Source organism: Triticum dicoccoides, chromosome 5B (genome assembly GCF_002162155.2).
Source record: "Triticum dicoccoides isolate Atlit2015 ecotype Zavitan chromosome 5B, WEW_v2.0, whole genome shotgun sequence".
Lineage (NCBI taxonomy): Eukaryota > Viridiplantae > Streptophyta > Magnoliopsida > Poales > Poaceae > Triticum > Triticum dicoccoides.
Window position 1 is genome coordinate 634,858,452 of NC_041389.1, and position 15,744 is coordinate 634,874,195.

A 15,744-nucleotide genomic window follows, 5' to 3' on the forward strand; every position below is an offset into this window, starting at 1 on the left:
GTTGGAGTAGAGGCGCACGGGGTCGACGGCGACGGTGGAAGACGCAAACCGATCAAGATTAGAACGGAAAACCAAAAAGAAACTGCCGATCAAGATGACCGGCGGGAGAGAGAAAACCCGGAGCAAGGGCTCAGGGAAAAGACTCTCTAGGGCAGCCGATCAACACAACCGGCGGACGAACTCTAGGTATGGGCGGCGCGGCCCCCGGCGGCGGTCATGGAGGCCGACCGCCCTAGGGGCGGCGCGCGGGTGCGGAAACGGCGTCGGCTAGGGTTTAGATCCCGGTAAATGGTACTATGTTAGAAGGAAGAGAGAGAATTTGTGGGAGAGAGAGGATTGGTGAAATAGTTGTTGTATTGCTTGAGCCTCGTGAGCATATATATAGGAGTACAATGATCTATTTGAAGTACAAGACAAGTCAGAACAAATCCTAATCTATCTCGTCTTTTCTAATAGACATTATACTCAACAATACGAATTTAAACTATTCGTATGAAAGCTCGAGCACTTCAGACTCGACCCTGCTCTTGGACGGTCCGTCCTCGTCGTCAAGCCCCTTCTTGTACAGCCCAACATACATCCGTCGGAGGTCGGCCTCGTCCTCGTCCTCATCGGCAAGCCCATTCAAAAGTGCTCAAGCCAAGCCGCCCCCTAGTGACTTAAACATGGGGCCCACACATAATATTTTTCATTAAGTGATTAATCAGAGTAATTATGTGTTTTGTCATCACTACTTGGTCCTAGAGTTGTGGGTATCAGTTGAAATTCTTAATTACTTTAGAAATGTGGTTTTGTGTTATATCTCAACTGCAATTTTTTCTCTTTGTAATATTATTATTACTTTAATCAATTGACAAAAAAAATTGAGAACAAATCCTTTGATCACCATAGGCACTCTTTTCTTCAATCATCTCCATCGACATGAGATTTAGGCAGTACAATACCTTACACTTCTCTTACAAAATACAATACCCATTACCTTGGAAATGTGAATAGTATTATACAGCTTATTCCTTCACGTGTCGTCCATGCATGTAATTAGATTGGTAAAAATAGTTTCTTAGTTAGATTAGATTCACCGTCAGGCATCGACCAAATCCAGGACGAGAGGGGTGTTGTCCCCTTTCTCCACGGTGAAGGTCTTGAGCATCTGCTTCCCCGTCGCCGTCGTAACCTCCACGACGTATCTGCCGTGGAAGCCCCTAAACTTGAAGTTCCCATCGCCGTCGACGTTCCCGCGCGTGTCAGTCTTCCACTCCTCCTGGAGATTGAGGAGCGTCTGGCCTGCCTCGTTGACGGTGCCGTCGGCGTCGACAAGCCAGGCGTCCTTGCGCCACATTTTGCCCTGCATGATGCCCCAGAACACGACGCCCTCCACCGCCGGGTGCGCGTACGCCTCCCGGAGCACCACCTCCAGGTCCTGGGCGCGGAGGCCAACGTCGGGCTCGCACACGTCCAGCTCGGTGAACCAGACGGGCACGCCCGTGACGGCGAGCCTGTCGAGGGCGCCGCAGACGACCTCCCCGACGGGGTTGCTGATGTGGCCCTGCAGCCCGATGCCGCGCACCACGGCGCCGCAGCTCTGCAGCCATGTGACCTGCTCGGCGTACTTGTCCGGAGTCGCGTTGGGATCGTTGGCGCACTCCACATTGTAGTCGTTGACGAAGAGCGCGGCCTCCGGGTCCAGGCGAGCGACCTCCTTGAACATGAACGCCGGGACGTCCTCGTCGCCGAGGCGGTCCCGAAAGAAGCGGCCGTGCAGCATCTCGTTGTTGACATCGTAGTGCGGGAACCTGCCGGCGTAGCGGGACACCAGGCTCTGGATGCGGCTTTGGACGGCGGACCTGAGCTGGTCGCGGTCGAGGTTCTTGACCCACTGCTGCACAGCGCCGTCCGCGGACCAGAAGACGCAATGACCACGGGCGCGCTTGCCGAGGCGGTCACAGAAGCCGAGGAGCGCGTCGGCGTCGCGGTAATTGAGCTGCCCTTGCTGCGCCTCCGTGTGGTACCATTTGAGCTCGTTCTCGAAGACGGCCCAGTCCAAGTGGTTGGTGAAGAAGTCGACGAAGGCTGGGTTCTGGATCACCGTCGTGTTGATGCATGTCCCGAATGGGAAGGCGCTATCCATCTGCACGACGCGCACGGACGCCGCTCCCGTCGCCGCGCCCAGCTTGATGACCACGTCCCTCTTGCGCGCCTACATCAAAAGTATGCATGCATTACGTCCGCATCCATTATGCATGCAGTTAATGCCATGCATGCCATGCACCCGGACATGAAAAGATGCATGGTTACGTGGATGCATGCTCACCTTGTCAGTCTTGTCCTTGAGTTGCCTGAAGCGCGCCTTGCGGTCCGTCTGGAAGACACGAAGATCCATGACCTTGACGTCGACGCCGGCGGTGGCACCGTGGACGTAAACCGCGGCGCTGCGCGGCTCCGTCCTGAGCCGGAAGGCGCCCATGATCTCCGTCCACCCGCCCGTCTCAGCGCACACCGCGCCGCACTCCACCATGGTCTCGTTGCCATTGTCGTCCACACCAAGGCTGATGCGCACCGTCCCCCGCGGCGCGCCTGCGCCCAGTCTGATCCACCCGGCCACGCGGTACGTGGCCCGAGGCTTCAGGCCGCCCGACGTGATCGGTTGGCGCAGGCCGTCCTTCTCGTCGGCACGCCCCGCCACCAGGATGTACCGGCCGCTGGGCTTGCTGCCACCCACGGTGACGGGGAGCATGGCCGTCTCCTCCTCGTTGTGCACGGACAGTGTCGTCGTGCGTGAGCCGAATGGTGCACAGCCGTCCTCTAGTGTGCTGTTGTGGACTAGGTTCACGTCCTGAACGTGCACCATGCATGCAAATGAATGAGCTAGACCGTGTGCTGCACTGGTGCTACCACTACTAAGTACGGTACGTACCTGAGTGCTTCCCATCTTACGCGAGTGGGAGTCAAGAGGATCAGTGTGCAGAAAATTTGCAGCCGCCTCAAGTGCTCTCTCTGTTGTGGTCTGCAGTGGGAGTGAGGAGATGGATCGCAGTGGCTGCGGTATTTAAAGGGAAATTGTGGCGGCGGCCGTCGATGTCGAGATAGATATGGTTTACTACTTGTTACTACTAATATACTAGTATCAGTGTACAAAGAGTAACCGTGAAGCGTGAAGAAAAGAAAGGAAAGGGTTGCCAGCCAACTTGCAGCCGCCTCACTTGCATGTTGGCTGTGACGATAATGTAAGTAATTTGTTTAGTTAAGCGTAGAGCGTTGTAATGCATGGCTTCAAGATACAAAAAGGGCCAAAAGCGTCGTAATTAACCTGGGATAATCACATACACACACACACCCAGTATCCAGTGGTCACATACGGAGTATCTATCATGGAATCCAGGCCTCATTCATGCACGCAGCTTATTGCCTCAGCCGCTTTTTCTAGCTTTACGCTGTTGGCTTGCGTCTTCCTTCCGTTTCGTCCGCGCGCGTGAAACAAACCCACCATGCGCGCTTGTATTGGACGACGGCTGCAAGTTGTAGTTGTAGAGAGAGAAAAATACTGCCACGGAGGAGGCAAGTTTTTTTTCTTCTTCTTAGACTAGCCATGATGGTGAGGAACATATACTAGTAACATACACATATCCATAGATTATGTTACTACCTTCATAGTGGGTAGTAAGGCTGGTTGTAATGGGAGTATCATAGCTAGTATCATGCATGCCAACTAGGCAACTTTGATGAGGTGGCATAAAATTAAATAAAGTAAGAGAGGGTTGAGTATCATATCATGAAACCGTATCATAATAAATGCTACACTAGTATGTATCATGCATGGCAATAAATAAAGTAATCTATGATACTACCATATGATACTATGCATTATGGAGGTAGTATCATACACTAGTATCATATGCATGATACTAACTTATGATACTACCCATTACAACCAGCCTAACATAAGTGTGGTAACATGCAAAGATTCATTTATTAGTTATAGACTCATATTGCATTGGGACATGTGATGTTACAGTAACTAGCTAAGTTACTATAACTACACTACCTCTCTCCTCATTAACTCATTGCCACATAAGCAAATTTGCTGAGTTGGACTCGATGTTAGTGCTGAAGTTACTCCAACTGTGGCTAGTCTTAGAGTTTGAGCCCTCGACCATACCCATGACCGAGGAAGAGTAGACGCCTTTGACGGCCAGCTGCTTTCTCATCAGGTTGTCGTGCTAACCGAAGTGGGACAGGATTATGCGACCTAACACTGTCTTCCCACAAGGTCAAGATTCATTCCTAAAAAAAAACACGTAAGAGCAATTCCAATGGGGCATCCCATTTCGTCCGTCGCCGTCCATTTGGGTCAGCGTGGCGCGGGTCCAGTTTTCGTCTGTGGGCGACCCATTCCCGGCCCATTTTTGAGCCGGATTTGCGTCCGCGCGGACACGCGGCGGACGCGCGCACGCTCACCTTCTCCTCCCCCAGGCCCGCTGGTCGGTGGCACATTGGCCTCCCCACATCCAACAGCAACCCTCGCCCGCCTCCTTCGTCGCCGACACCGCCGCCCATTTTTGCCGGCGACTCTGCCAGCTGCCGGCGCCTCCACATCCGCCCAGCAACGCCGCCCACTCCCACGTCGCCCGCCACCGCCGTCTTGCCGCCGGGGAGCCGACTACTCCCCCGTGCCCCCACACCACACAGTCGCCCCCGACCAAGAAGCTGCCTCGCCGCCTGTCCAGATCCCTACTGGCACGCTCGTCGGACGCCGGCCCACTCGTCGGACGCCGGCGGGGCAGCTAGTTGGTCCGTGCGCGCCGTGACTCCCTTCACCGGCCGTCTCCTTCGTCGACGCCTGCAAGCTGTTCGACAAATTTCCAAGGTACAAAATGGACTCCGCCGACAAGTTCTTTTTTCAAAATTTCCTTTGCGACTCCGATGATTCGTTGTCTGATGATGAGGAGGAGATATTGGTTGCCGTGTTGGTCCATCACCACCTCAATAGCAGCCGGCCGTTGTTCCGTGGCTCCATTTCGAGCCACCTTCCGGCGCTGAATCGCAACCGAGAGAGCGGGCATTTCCTTCTTTGGAAGGACTACTTTGATACAACAAACCCGTTGTTCAAACATCAAAAATTTCGCCGCCGTTTCCGTATGAGTAGGCATCTTTTCAACCGTATTAGAGAGGGGGTGGTCGGCTATGATGACTATTTCGAGTGCAAAGAGGATGTCGTTGGCAAGATTGGTTTTTCCTCTTATCAGAAATGCACCGCCGCCATCCGAATGCTTGCAAACGGAGTGCTCGGTGATCTCATTGATGAGTACGTCTGTATGAGCGAGTCTACATGCCTAGAATCCCTGTATAAGTTCTGCAAGGCTGTAATTGATGTGTTTAGCCCTAAGTACTTGAGAGAGACGATTGCTGAAGATACAACCCGTTTGTTGGTGATGAATGCCAGCAGGGGCTTCCCAGGGATGCTTGGTAGCATAGACTGCATGCACTGGGAGTGGAAGAACTGCCTTTCTGTTTGGCAAGGGCAGTATAAGGGCCATGTCAGGGCTTGCACTATCATACTAGAGGTCGTGGCGTCTCAAGATCTCTGGATCTGGCACTGTTTCTTTGGCATGGCCGGATCACACAATGATAACAACGTGCTTCAGCGCTCGCCGGTGTTTGCTAGGCTTGCCGAAGGCAACAGCCCACCGGTGAACCTTACTATCAATGGCTACAACTACGACACCTGGGTAAAGGTATCTATCCTTAGTGGACCACTATTGTCAAGACAATACCCAACCCTGTCGGAGAGAAGAGGAAAAGATTTGCTCAAGAGCAAGAGAGTGCTAGGAAGGATGGCGAGCGTGCCTTTGGTGTTTTGCAATCTCGATGGGGCATCGTTTGATATCCTGCTAATACCTGGAGCACGCAGAAACTGTGGGAGGTGATGACTGCTTGTGTGATCATGCATAATATGGTCGTAGAAGACGAGCGTCCGGAACGTCTGTACGATTAAGGGTTTCAATTTCAGGGTGAGAATGTTGTTCCTGAGCATGGAGGAGTGGCAATGTTGAAAAATTCACCCAATTTCATCAAGACATGCGTGATTGGGAAACTCATGTGCAGCTGTAAAATGATTTGGTTGAGCATATGTGGGCTCATGTTGGTAACCAATAGATGTATCTTCTTTTATTCGTTTGCAAAACTATGTGAGAACTATGTGAGACATTTTTATTTTTATTCGGCTTGTAATATAACTATGCTATTTTATTCGGTCCAAACTATGTTATTTGATTCAAACTATGAAAATTCAAGCAAAATAGGGCGGTCAGGCGGCCACGCCGGCACATATGGATTGGCGCGTTGGGCGTGCTGCCGACCCATATCTAAAACAGGGCGGACGTCGGGCGGGCGGCCGACCCAAACGGATAAAAAGTGGATGAAATCGTCGTCCATTTGGGTTGCCCCATTGGAGTTGCTCTAAGGAGGCGAAACATTCTCCATCCCGAGCTTCCCACGAGACATGTTTTGGATAGGAGAGAGTTTGGTCATGAGAGGCATGTTTTGGATAGGACTAGGCTAAGTAGTAAGACATCGTCCAATTGTGTGAGTGAACAGAGATGTTATTGGTGCTTTCATTGCAAGCATTGCATGTCGTTAGTACGAAGCTATACTCCGGAATAAAGCACTTTACTTTAGCGTGATCGGTACTTAAGACTGGAGAGCAAAAGGACTTTTCCACATTTTGTCAACTACACTTGTTTCATACCTTAGCCCTTTCTATAGATGTCATGGATCCTCTCATAGCAACAATTATAGGACTTCAGTTATCGGGCTGAATTAAGCACTCTTCTTCGACCTATCTTGGAGTTTAAGTGTATAATTTTGAGGGGCCGCTGCTTCCTCACCTGGTTGGCGCGGATTTGGATCCATTCTATGCAACCTAACAGTGTCTTTCCACAAGTCTAAGACCCATTCCTCAAAAATAAGCAAAATCTACCCAAGATGTTGAAACTTTCTCCAACGATCCTAAGTTTCCCCATTCAAGACATGATTTGAAATAGGAGAGGCCTCACTGACTTGGCTAAGCATAAACACATTGCCCATTTTGTTGGTGAACATGGGTTGGATTTTGTTGCCATCACCAAAGGGGGTAGACATGGTTTTCTAGTGCATGTCCTTGACCACATTTCAGGGGGGGACTTCACCCGCCACTGTCTACATCCATGAGGGATGTCTGGTGGGATCTTGCCTTGAGTTCTGACTTCGAAGATGTATTTGTATCCCTTTAGGTTGGAGAGTTTCATATGAAATTACATCGTCGAAACATGACTGATGAAGTTGTGTGGAGTAAGATGGCAGTATGGAGCTGCCCAAGAGAAGTATAAACCCGCTTTTTTTCATGAACTTGTTAATCTTGCAAAGGATAACCCATACCCCATGATCATTGTGTTGATTTCAATGTCCTACGATACCGGCAAGAGAAAAAACAACAATTGATTTGACATACTTTGGACTTTCTTGTTCAATGTTGTTATTGATAGTTTGGACCGCCAGAAGTTAAATTGTCTTGTCATCCATTTACTTGGGCCATAAACCGTGTGATGTCAACATATGAGAAACTTGAATGCCTGCTCATGGACATCGAATGGGAAGAAAAAATCCTTATGGCAACCATGCGTGCCCTCGAGAGTACTGAGATATTGTCGGACCACACCACAATAATTATCAACTCAAATTCTGCAACTGACTTGCCTATACAGCGCCCATTCGAGTTTGGACTAGGATTGGTACAACGTGATGGCTTTGCAAAAGTTGTCAAGAACATCTGAGAAAGGCATGTTCTTGGTGAAACTCCCATCCAAAGATGGAACTCTAAGATTCGCTCTATGCGACAATTCCTAACTGGATGGGCGAAACAGACCAGCGGGATTAAAAAAACACCTTTCCACAATCACTGGTGACTTAAAAATATACCTAAGAAATGCATCGTTTCCTATAACGAGATTGAGCTTAAGAGCCAGTCCAAAGAGTAGCTAGTGTGTATATTATGAGACCAAGAAGTTAAATGCTAGCATAGATCCAAGGCTCGGTTCATTCTTGAAGGGGACACTAGTGCAGAAACCCTTATAGGTGTAGGTAATTAGTGGTGCGTCGGTAAAAAGAAACGCCACATGTATTTTGTGAAAATACCAATGGCATGTGGGTTGCGATGCTTCTGATAGCAATTCACTAGAGGTGAGCGCTATAGAATGCACACCACTATTAAGACGGAGCCAACATCTGTACTAGGCAAATCTTACTATTGGTGCTCGAACATAGGGCTCACCACTAGTACTTACTATACTAGTGGTGTGAGATTTCAATCCGCATGCCACAAGTAACATGAGCCGGGCCCGCGGCCTGGCCCTACTTCCTAGTGGAATTGAGTCCAAAATGGGCACCACTAGTATGTGGGGTTGTAGTGGTAGAGACCTAGGGTCCCACCTGCCGCGTGAGCTTCTGCGTCACGTTTATTAGTGGCCCAAAGGAATTACTAGTGGTGCGTGTGACATTGGCCACACAAATAGGCCTTCTTACCACAACAAGAGAAAATGAAAAAGTAGAGTACAAGCATTGAAAACAAGTTGAATGTGCAATTTTTTGAAAGTAAACTGAGAGCCCCTCTCAACTTGCATGATTGAAGCACAAATGATTTATTGCATGAAATTGTTTTACCTTTTCTAATTAATTAATAGATCAATGGTGTGGAAGCCTTAATAATTATATTGATGAAAATGTTTTGAGTGTTCATCATGACTCTATATCTGTTATAGCTCTTGATTTGATGCATTGAACTCATCCATTACAACTATCTACATTTCATGAACCAGATGTCCTTGTTCTTAGAAGATGCGATATTTTCTCAGGGATGACCAAAGCTCTAAGCTTGGGGCGAGTCGATGAATCCAATTTTGCATCATAATTTACTTCTTGTTTTGCATGTAGGCATAGGATTTTAGGGATTTTATCGCATTAGTGCACCCTTTTTGTTGATTCTTCTAGGATCATAATGAAGTAGGTAATCTAAGGCATTAAAGAAAAAACATCAATTATGGTAAAAATCACACTAATTGGCATGACAATAACCTATGATATGACGCAACAACCAAATGGGAGAAATTGCAGTTGGAAATGTGCTTCCAGAAGCGAAAACAACGTCTTGTATGAGTGCGAGCGCTCATACCAAGTAGCACATTCTCCCCCAGGTCAACTACTTCATCCTTGTGCCTTCGAATCATTGAGAAGAGACACGAAGAGACGAGAACATGCACCTGATCAAGAACCCTATCCTTAGGAAGGGATCCGGAGGGGGAATTGATAGAAGGGCTCCCTCATGCCATCAACCAATCAAGGAGAATCCGGCATTAACCATCGTCACGATCATCACTCCAACATTCGGGCTAGTTCTTTTGGTGACTTTTTTGGTCTTCTAGAATAAGCTTCGTCCTACCCAGCTTATCTAGAAGCACAACCAAACATATTTATTTAGAAGCCTATTAGTCAAGTCTTAATTAGTAAGCTTCTAAAAAATGAATTTGGTTGAGCTTCTAAAATAAGCTAGGTAGAGGGCAGCTTATTCCAGCTTATTCTAGAAGCCAGTAAAAGAACTGGCCCTTCATCTCTTTGTAATACTCAAACCCTAGGTGGATTCCAACGTGTATTACATTGATCATGCATCCATGATTATCCCTGTGATGCTTGTTGTCTCTATGTCTGAGTAAACATCCCTAATTCTTGGGGATACGGAGGAACCCTTTTATATTTAGGTGCCGATAGGATATAATATGTTCTTTTGCATGTTTATGGTAATGTTCTTCACAATGTTGTGTGAAGTCGACAACTCAATTTATTGTCTTTCAGATGTTAAGTATATTATTGTCGTTGTGATGGTGGCTTGCAGAAGTACTGAGCTGACAATAACTACTTCCATCCTTCCCTGTTAATTGACATGGGAATAATAGAGACCGCCCATTAGTTGCGTACACACACATGTACCAATCTGAGGTTTTGATACAAAGATTGAACATAAGAGATGAACTAGGGTTTGAGTTGATATGGTGCAGTTGAAGATGTTGATGAAGATTGGCCTCCCAAAGATGAGAGGCGGTGGTTTACCCTATGGTGGATGTCAGCGGTTCGAGTCCGCTTATCTCCAGCCCGTGAACTTAGCGGATACTTTGTGTGGACCTAGATGTGGGGAGGAATGGTGGTGACATGTGTGATACGTATCTACGCATGTATGCATGTAGGTTGTGCCAGGCTCTACCCACTTATGGAAACAATGTGAGATGACTTAGCGATCTGAACCTAGAATTATGTATTCGCATAATTATGTTAGATACATCGTAGTTTTGAAGCCACACTCCCGAATTATGTATTCACATAATTATGTTAGATACATAGTAGTTTTGAATCCACACTCCCTCAGAATGCCTTAGCCCATATTGTTGATTTCAATGTTTCCACTACTCTCTTGTTCTTTTACCTTATTATTGAAATTTCAGTTTTAGTCACCAAACACTTGCAATATTTCAACCTTCGCGCTTGCTTTTGCGCTGGACCTCAATTAACTTACAGATACATTGTAGTAATCATGTACAAGAGCCAAAGACCACTTCTTGTGCTCCCTGTGGGATTGATATCCTTACTTCAAAAAATACACTACAAAACTCTGTACACTTGCCAAAAATCACCTACCTATCCTATTGAGTAAGGTCATTCAAAGTAAATTTTCATTTGTGCAGGTAACGAAGTTACCAAAAAATAAAAATTTCAAATTTTTAGTGACTTGGAATCTATGTTTTCCATCAACTTATGATGGTGAAAACAACTATAGTAATAACACAAATGGGCACCATCATAAGGGGCAATGGAAAATAAAGTTCCAATTCACTAAGGATTGAACGCCAAAAACAAAAGAAACATAGCATATCTTTTACTTTTACATTGAGTCAATTTCCTTGAGCCAGCTTGTTCTCTAAAAGTAAACATAGCATGTTGGATAAAGATCCTTGAGAATATGAATTTTTAAGATTGTGATCATGTTTATATCTTATTATTGACATTATCCTTGAAATGAGTAAGTAAGAAGCTATGCATTTGCTAAACATCATTCTTCCTTTGTGTCCGGCTGAACTGAGTTATTCTAAAAACGTGCTTATGAGAGCTAATTAATTGTTAAGACTAAGAGATAGCCGAGCATGTGGTGTTTGCTAAACAAAAGCGCGAACATAGACTTTTCTAGATGAATGAGGATAATGCAATTGTTAAGTAACTGAAAACATGGTCTGGAATGATCAATTAATTTTTAGTTCTTGAAATTTTGCATGTAAAGGTGTCATAACGGCCTCACATGAAGTTTTACAAGGGAGGGTTGTTGTTCAAAATGTTTGGTCATAAATAGTAATGGTGATGTTGTCGTTTATGTATTCTTTATTATTGACACCTCACTACACATAAACTCGTGGCCATGTTTACTAAGCTCGACATTCACTTGGAGACAAGCGGTGTCTATGCTTCGGGGGAGCTAGTACGTCCATTTTGCATCACTATTTCTTAGTATAGATTACTCATTATTAAGGATATTTTGCAGATTATCGCATCTGCCTTTTTGTAAGTGCATCTAGTGCCCCTTAGTGATTTTGGTGTATTGAAGACTTATAGGTTAAGGGAATAATATGTTTGTGAGTGTACACAGGCTCTATAAGTCGATGAGGAGTTTGATATTTACAGTGAAAGTTGACCCCTAATAATGAATGTCTTCAGCTGAAGACTTTGGTTCTCCTAAAGACTTTGAAAGTGAAGAAATTGGTGTGACCTTGAAGACTTGGATATTCATGTGAGGATTATGAAGCGTGAAGACTTTTATTTTCGTAGTTTCATTTTCTCTTTCTTGATTCATAGGAAACACCGTACTGTTAAAGGGGTTCGAGGTAATATAAGGAAACTGATTTCGAAGTGATGCTCATCTCAAAATCCTACACCTACCCAATCCTTTCGAGTGAAGCCATTGGAAATATCGTATCAGTTCAGTCAATTTCTTCAGTGACAGAGACGAAGATCTTTTGGTCTCTGGGGAATTTTTTCTGACTGAGGAGTTAGGAATTCACCAGTGAGGATTGCCTACACAGTGAGGAACATGATTGCCCTGAGGAATTCGAACCTCAAATCTGACCGTTCTTGTGCTACGCGCTAGCTGTCCAAAATATCTTACCACGTAACAGTCATATCATTAAAGAGCATTTATGTCTTATCATGTCGGACTGCTTCCTAGGTTATAAATAGCTGCCCCTTACAACCACTAGCTGGTTGGCTGCTCCGAGAGAAACTAACACTTGTCAATTGAGAGCATCCCATCCTCCGAGGACTTTGAGTGAAAATCATCAAGTGAGGAAACCCAAAACCCAAACACAAACACAAACACCTACAAACCCAAAGTGATTGAGCATCACTGAAGAGATTGTTCCTGTGTGGAACCGATTCTTGTTACCTTTGAGGACTGTATATCCTCTAGACGGTTAGGCGTCATGGTCTGAGTGTCCAAGAGGAATTGTGGATCGCCGAGAGACCAAGTCTGTGAAGGTTTGGAAGTCACCTGTGAAGACTTACCACGAGTGTTGGGTGAGGTCTGTGTGATCTTAGCTCAAGGAGAATACAATGAGGACTATGTGTTCAAGACTATGTGTCCTCGAGTTTAAATACTCAGCCGCTCCAACCAGACGTACAACTGTCACAGCAGTTGGAACTGGTCTACCAAATCACTGTCTTCACCAAGCCTACTGGTTCTATTTCCTCAACCCTTTAATTTCCTCATTCATGTGTTGATGAACCTGATCATTACTGTTTGAAGACTTTGACTTATTACTTTCTCTATTTACTCAATCCAATTTCTTTAGTCACATTCTCTTCAACCTGCTTATCCTGTGTTTACACTTTCTGTACTCTGTGTTTGTTCTCATTTCATCATGATAACTCTGTTATTGCTCTGTTATGCTTATACCTGAGTACTTATTCCACTGCTAGTTGTTCGTGACTTAGGAATTTCCTCACCCTGAAATTCCTTAGTGACGAATTTGTAAAAATTGCCTATTCACACCCCCTCTAGTCGACTTAACGCACTTTCAATTGGTATCAGAGCAAGGTACTCCCTTGTTCTGTGTGATTTTGGTTTAACCGCCTGGAGTTTTAGTTATGTCGACTGCAGGAATGAAGAAAGTGACATGCCCCATCTTTGACGGTCATGAGTATCCCAAGTGGAAGGCCATGATGAAGAAGCGACTCATGGCGATGAACAACAAACTGTGGACCGTCACTGAAATTGGTCTTATTGATCTATGCAAGATGGCGGAGGCTGATGATACCACAAGTATCATTGACGATAATGTAGGGCTGAAGGAATTGTATGTGGCAGGCATTTACAAAAGCCTCAAAGGGCACTAGACTCTTTGTGATGTGCTCAAAAAGCAGATCTTAAACAGGAACCCTAGGAAAGAGGGTATTGCCTTTGAGAGGAAACTCAATGTTGACGGGACCTACTGGAAACCTGAGCAGTATCCCAAAACCTCATGGGTTGCTGCGAAAGGACCTCCTATAGATCCATGCACTCTATTTGGCTTTACTTGTGATTCTTCATATTCCTCTGATGAGTCTTTTGACTCCAACTATAAACTGTTCAAGAATCATAATGGTGAAGTATTTGCTTGATATGTTGGAACTAACTGCAGGAATGGTCCCCGTATGAAGAACATCTAGGTTCCCAAAAGGTTCCTTGAAAATCTTTAGGTGAATGTCATCATGACACCACCTATGAAGAAAAGGAACCCCATATCAAATTCTTCATATGGACCAAATTCTTCATCTGGATCAAATTCCTCACGTGGATCAAAATCCTCACATGAACATCATCGTGCTAACACTTCTGTTTCGCAGGGAAAGCCTAAAGGCTATGAATATGTGCATTATTCTTCAAACCATTATGTTCATAAGTCCTCGAAGAATTTCTCTGCTTATTCAAATGCTTATCCTAACCACTCTTCTCTGAAACGAAATGCACTGGCTTCAATGCCATCTTATTCTTATGGAGCTTGCAGAATGATGAACTCTTTGCCACCCCTCCAGATGTGGGTGGTGAAGAAAAAGAACTAATCTCTTTTGTAGGGTCAGGTCTCCAGACAAACTTAATCGTCTGAAGAATTTGCTAGAGACCTGAATGTTCTTTAATGGATGCAAGCTAATCATGAAGAAATGAATCACTCATTTCTCTCGTCCTCATATTGCTATATCTGTTACTGTTGATGAAACCGATATCATATTCTTCACTGATGAAGTATATGGGTTCGTAAGTTGCACTAATTCATCTGCAGGATGAAAAACCTGAATCTACTGAGTGGGTCCTCGACAGTGGATGTACAAATCACATGACCGATGACAGGAACTTGTTGATGGACACTGATTTTTCACCATCTCATCTGAAGCATATCACCTATGCTGACAAAGGCAAAAGCAAGGTATTGGTTCTAGGTAAGGTTGTGATCTCAAAGGATAGACACATGGACAAAGTCATGCTTGTCGAGTCCTTAGGATTCAACCTCATGTCTATCTCAATGCTTTGTGATCTTGATATGGTTGTTGTCTTTGGCAAATATCGTTGCACTGTGCTAACGGAATCTGACAATTCCAAAGTCTTTGAAGGCATTAGGAAAGGAGACTTGTATATTCTTGATTTATCTACAGGACCACAGCCTGCCACATGTCTACTTGCAAAAGCCTCAGAATGCTGGCTATGGCATCGACGACTTGGTAATGCTGGGATGAGGAACTTGCATACACTCAGGAATAAGAAGCATGTCATTGGCATCGAGGGTGTCAAATTCCTCAAAGATCATCTTTGTGGGGCTTGTGGGGCTAGAAAGATCACCAGAGCCAAGCATCTCTTGAAGACTATCCTGACCACTTCTCGTCCCTTTGAATTACTTCATATGGATCTCTTTGGCCCTACTCATTATGCCACGTTCTCTAGTTCTGCATCATTATATGGCTTTGTTATAGTTGATGATTATCCTTGTTATACATGGGTGCATATCATCACTTACAAAAATGAAGTGCGGGAAGTCTTCAGACGATTTTCCTCAAGAGCTTCTACTAACTTCGGTGTGAAGATCAAGCATATCAGGAGTGATAATGGAACTGAGTTCAAGAACACTTGCCTCGATGCATATCTTGATATACTTGGTATTACTCACGAGTTATCTGCTCCCTATACTCCTCAGAAGAATGGTGTCATGGAGCGCAAGAACATAACTCTTGTTGAGATGGCTTGCACCATGCTTGATGAATACAAGACACCACAACGCTTTGGCCTGAAGCTATTGATATTGCATGCCACATCATCAACAGAGTATATCTTCACAAATTCTTCAAAAAGACCTCATACGAACTCCTCACTGACAAGAAACCCAATGTAAGTTATTTCAAAGTCTTCAGTGCTAAATGCTGGATTAGAGATCCTCACCATCACTCTAAATTTGTACCGAAAGCACATGAGGGTTTTATGCTTGGTTACGGAAAGGACTCGCACACCTACAGAGTCTTCAACATCAATCATCACAAGATTGTTGGAACAGTAGATGTGTGGTTTGATGAAACTAATGGCTCGCAAAGAGAGCACCTAGCTCCTTGCTAGATGAAATGTTACCTGAGGAATCCATCAAGTTCAAAGCTACTGAG

The 15,744-nt window shown here is 45.4% G+C and overlaps 1 protein-coding gene across 1 annotated transcript; it reads right to left on the reverse strand.

Annotated features, from left to right (window-relative positions):
* Window positions 1-978: 978 nt before the first annotated feature.
* Window positions 979-2,997, reverse strand: LOC119306452 (endo-1,4-beta-xylanase 1-like). The gene is made up of 3 exons (XM_037582666.1): window positions 2,915-2,997; window positions 2,312-2,833; window positions 979-2,197 (listed from the first exon to the last, which is right to left on the reverse strand). Exons 1-3 carry the CDS (start codon window positions 2,927-2,929, stop codon window positions 1,082-1,084), a joined length of 1,653 nt encoding a protein of 550 aa, XP_037438563.1. The 5' UTR covers window positions 2,930-2,997; the 3' UTR covers window positions 979-1,081.
* Window positions 2,998-15,744: the final 12,747 nt, after the last annotated feature.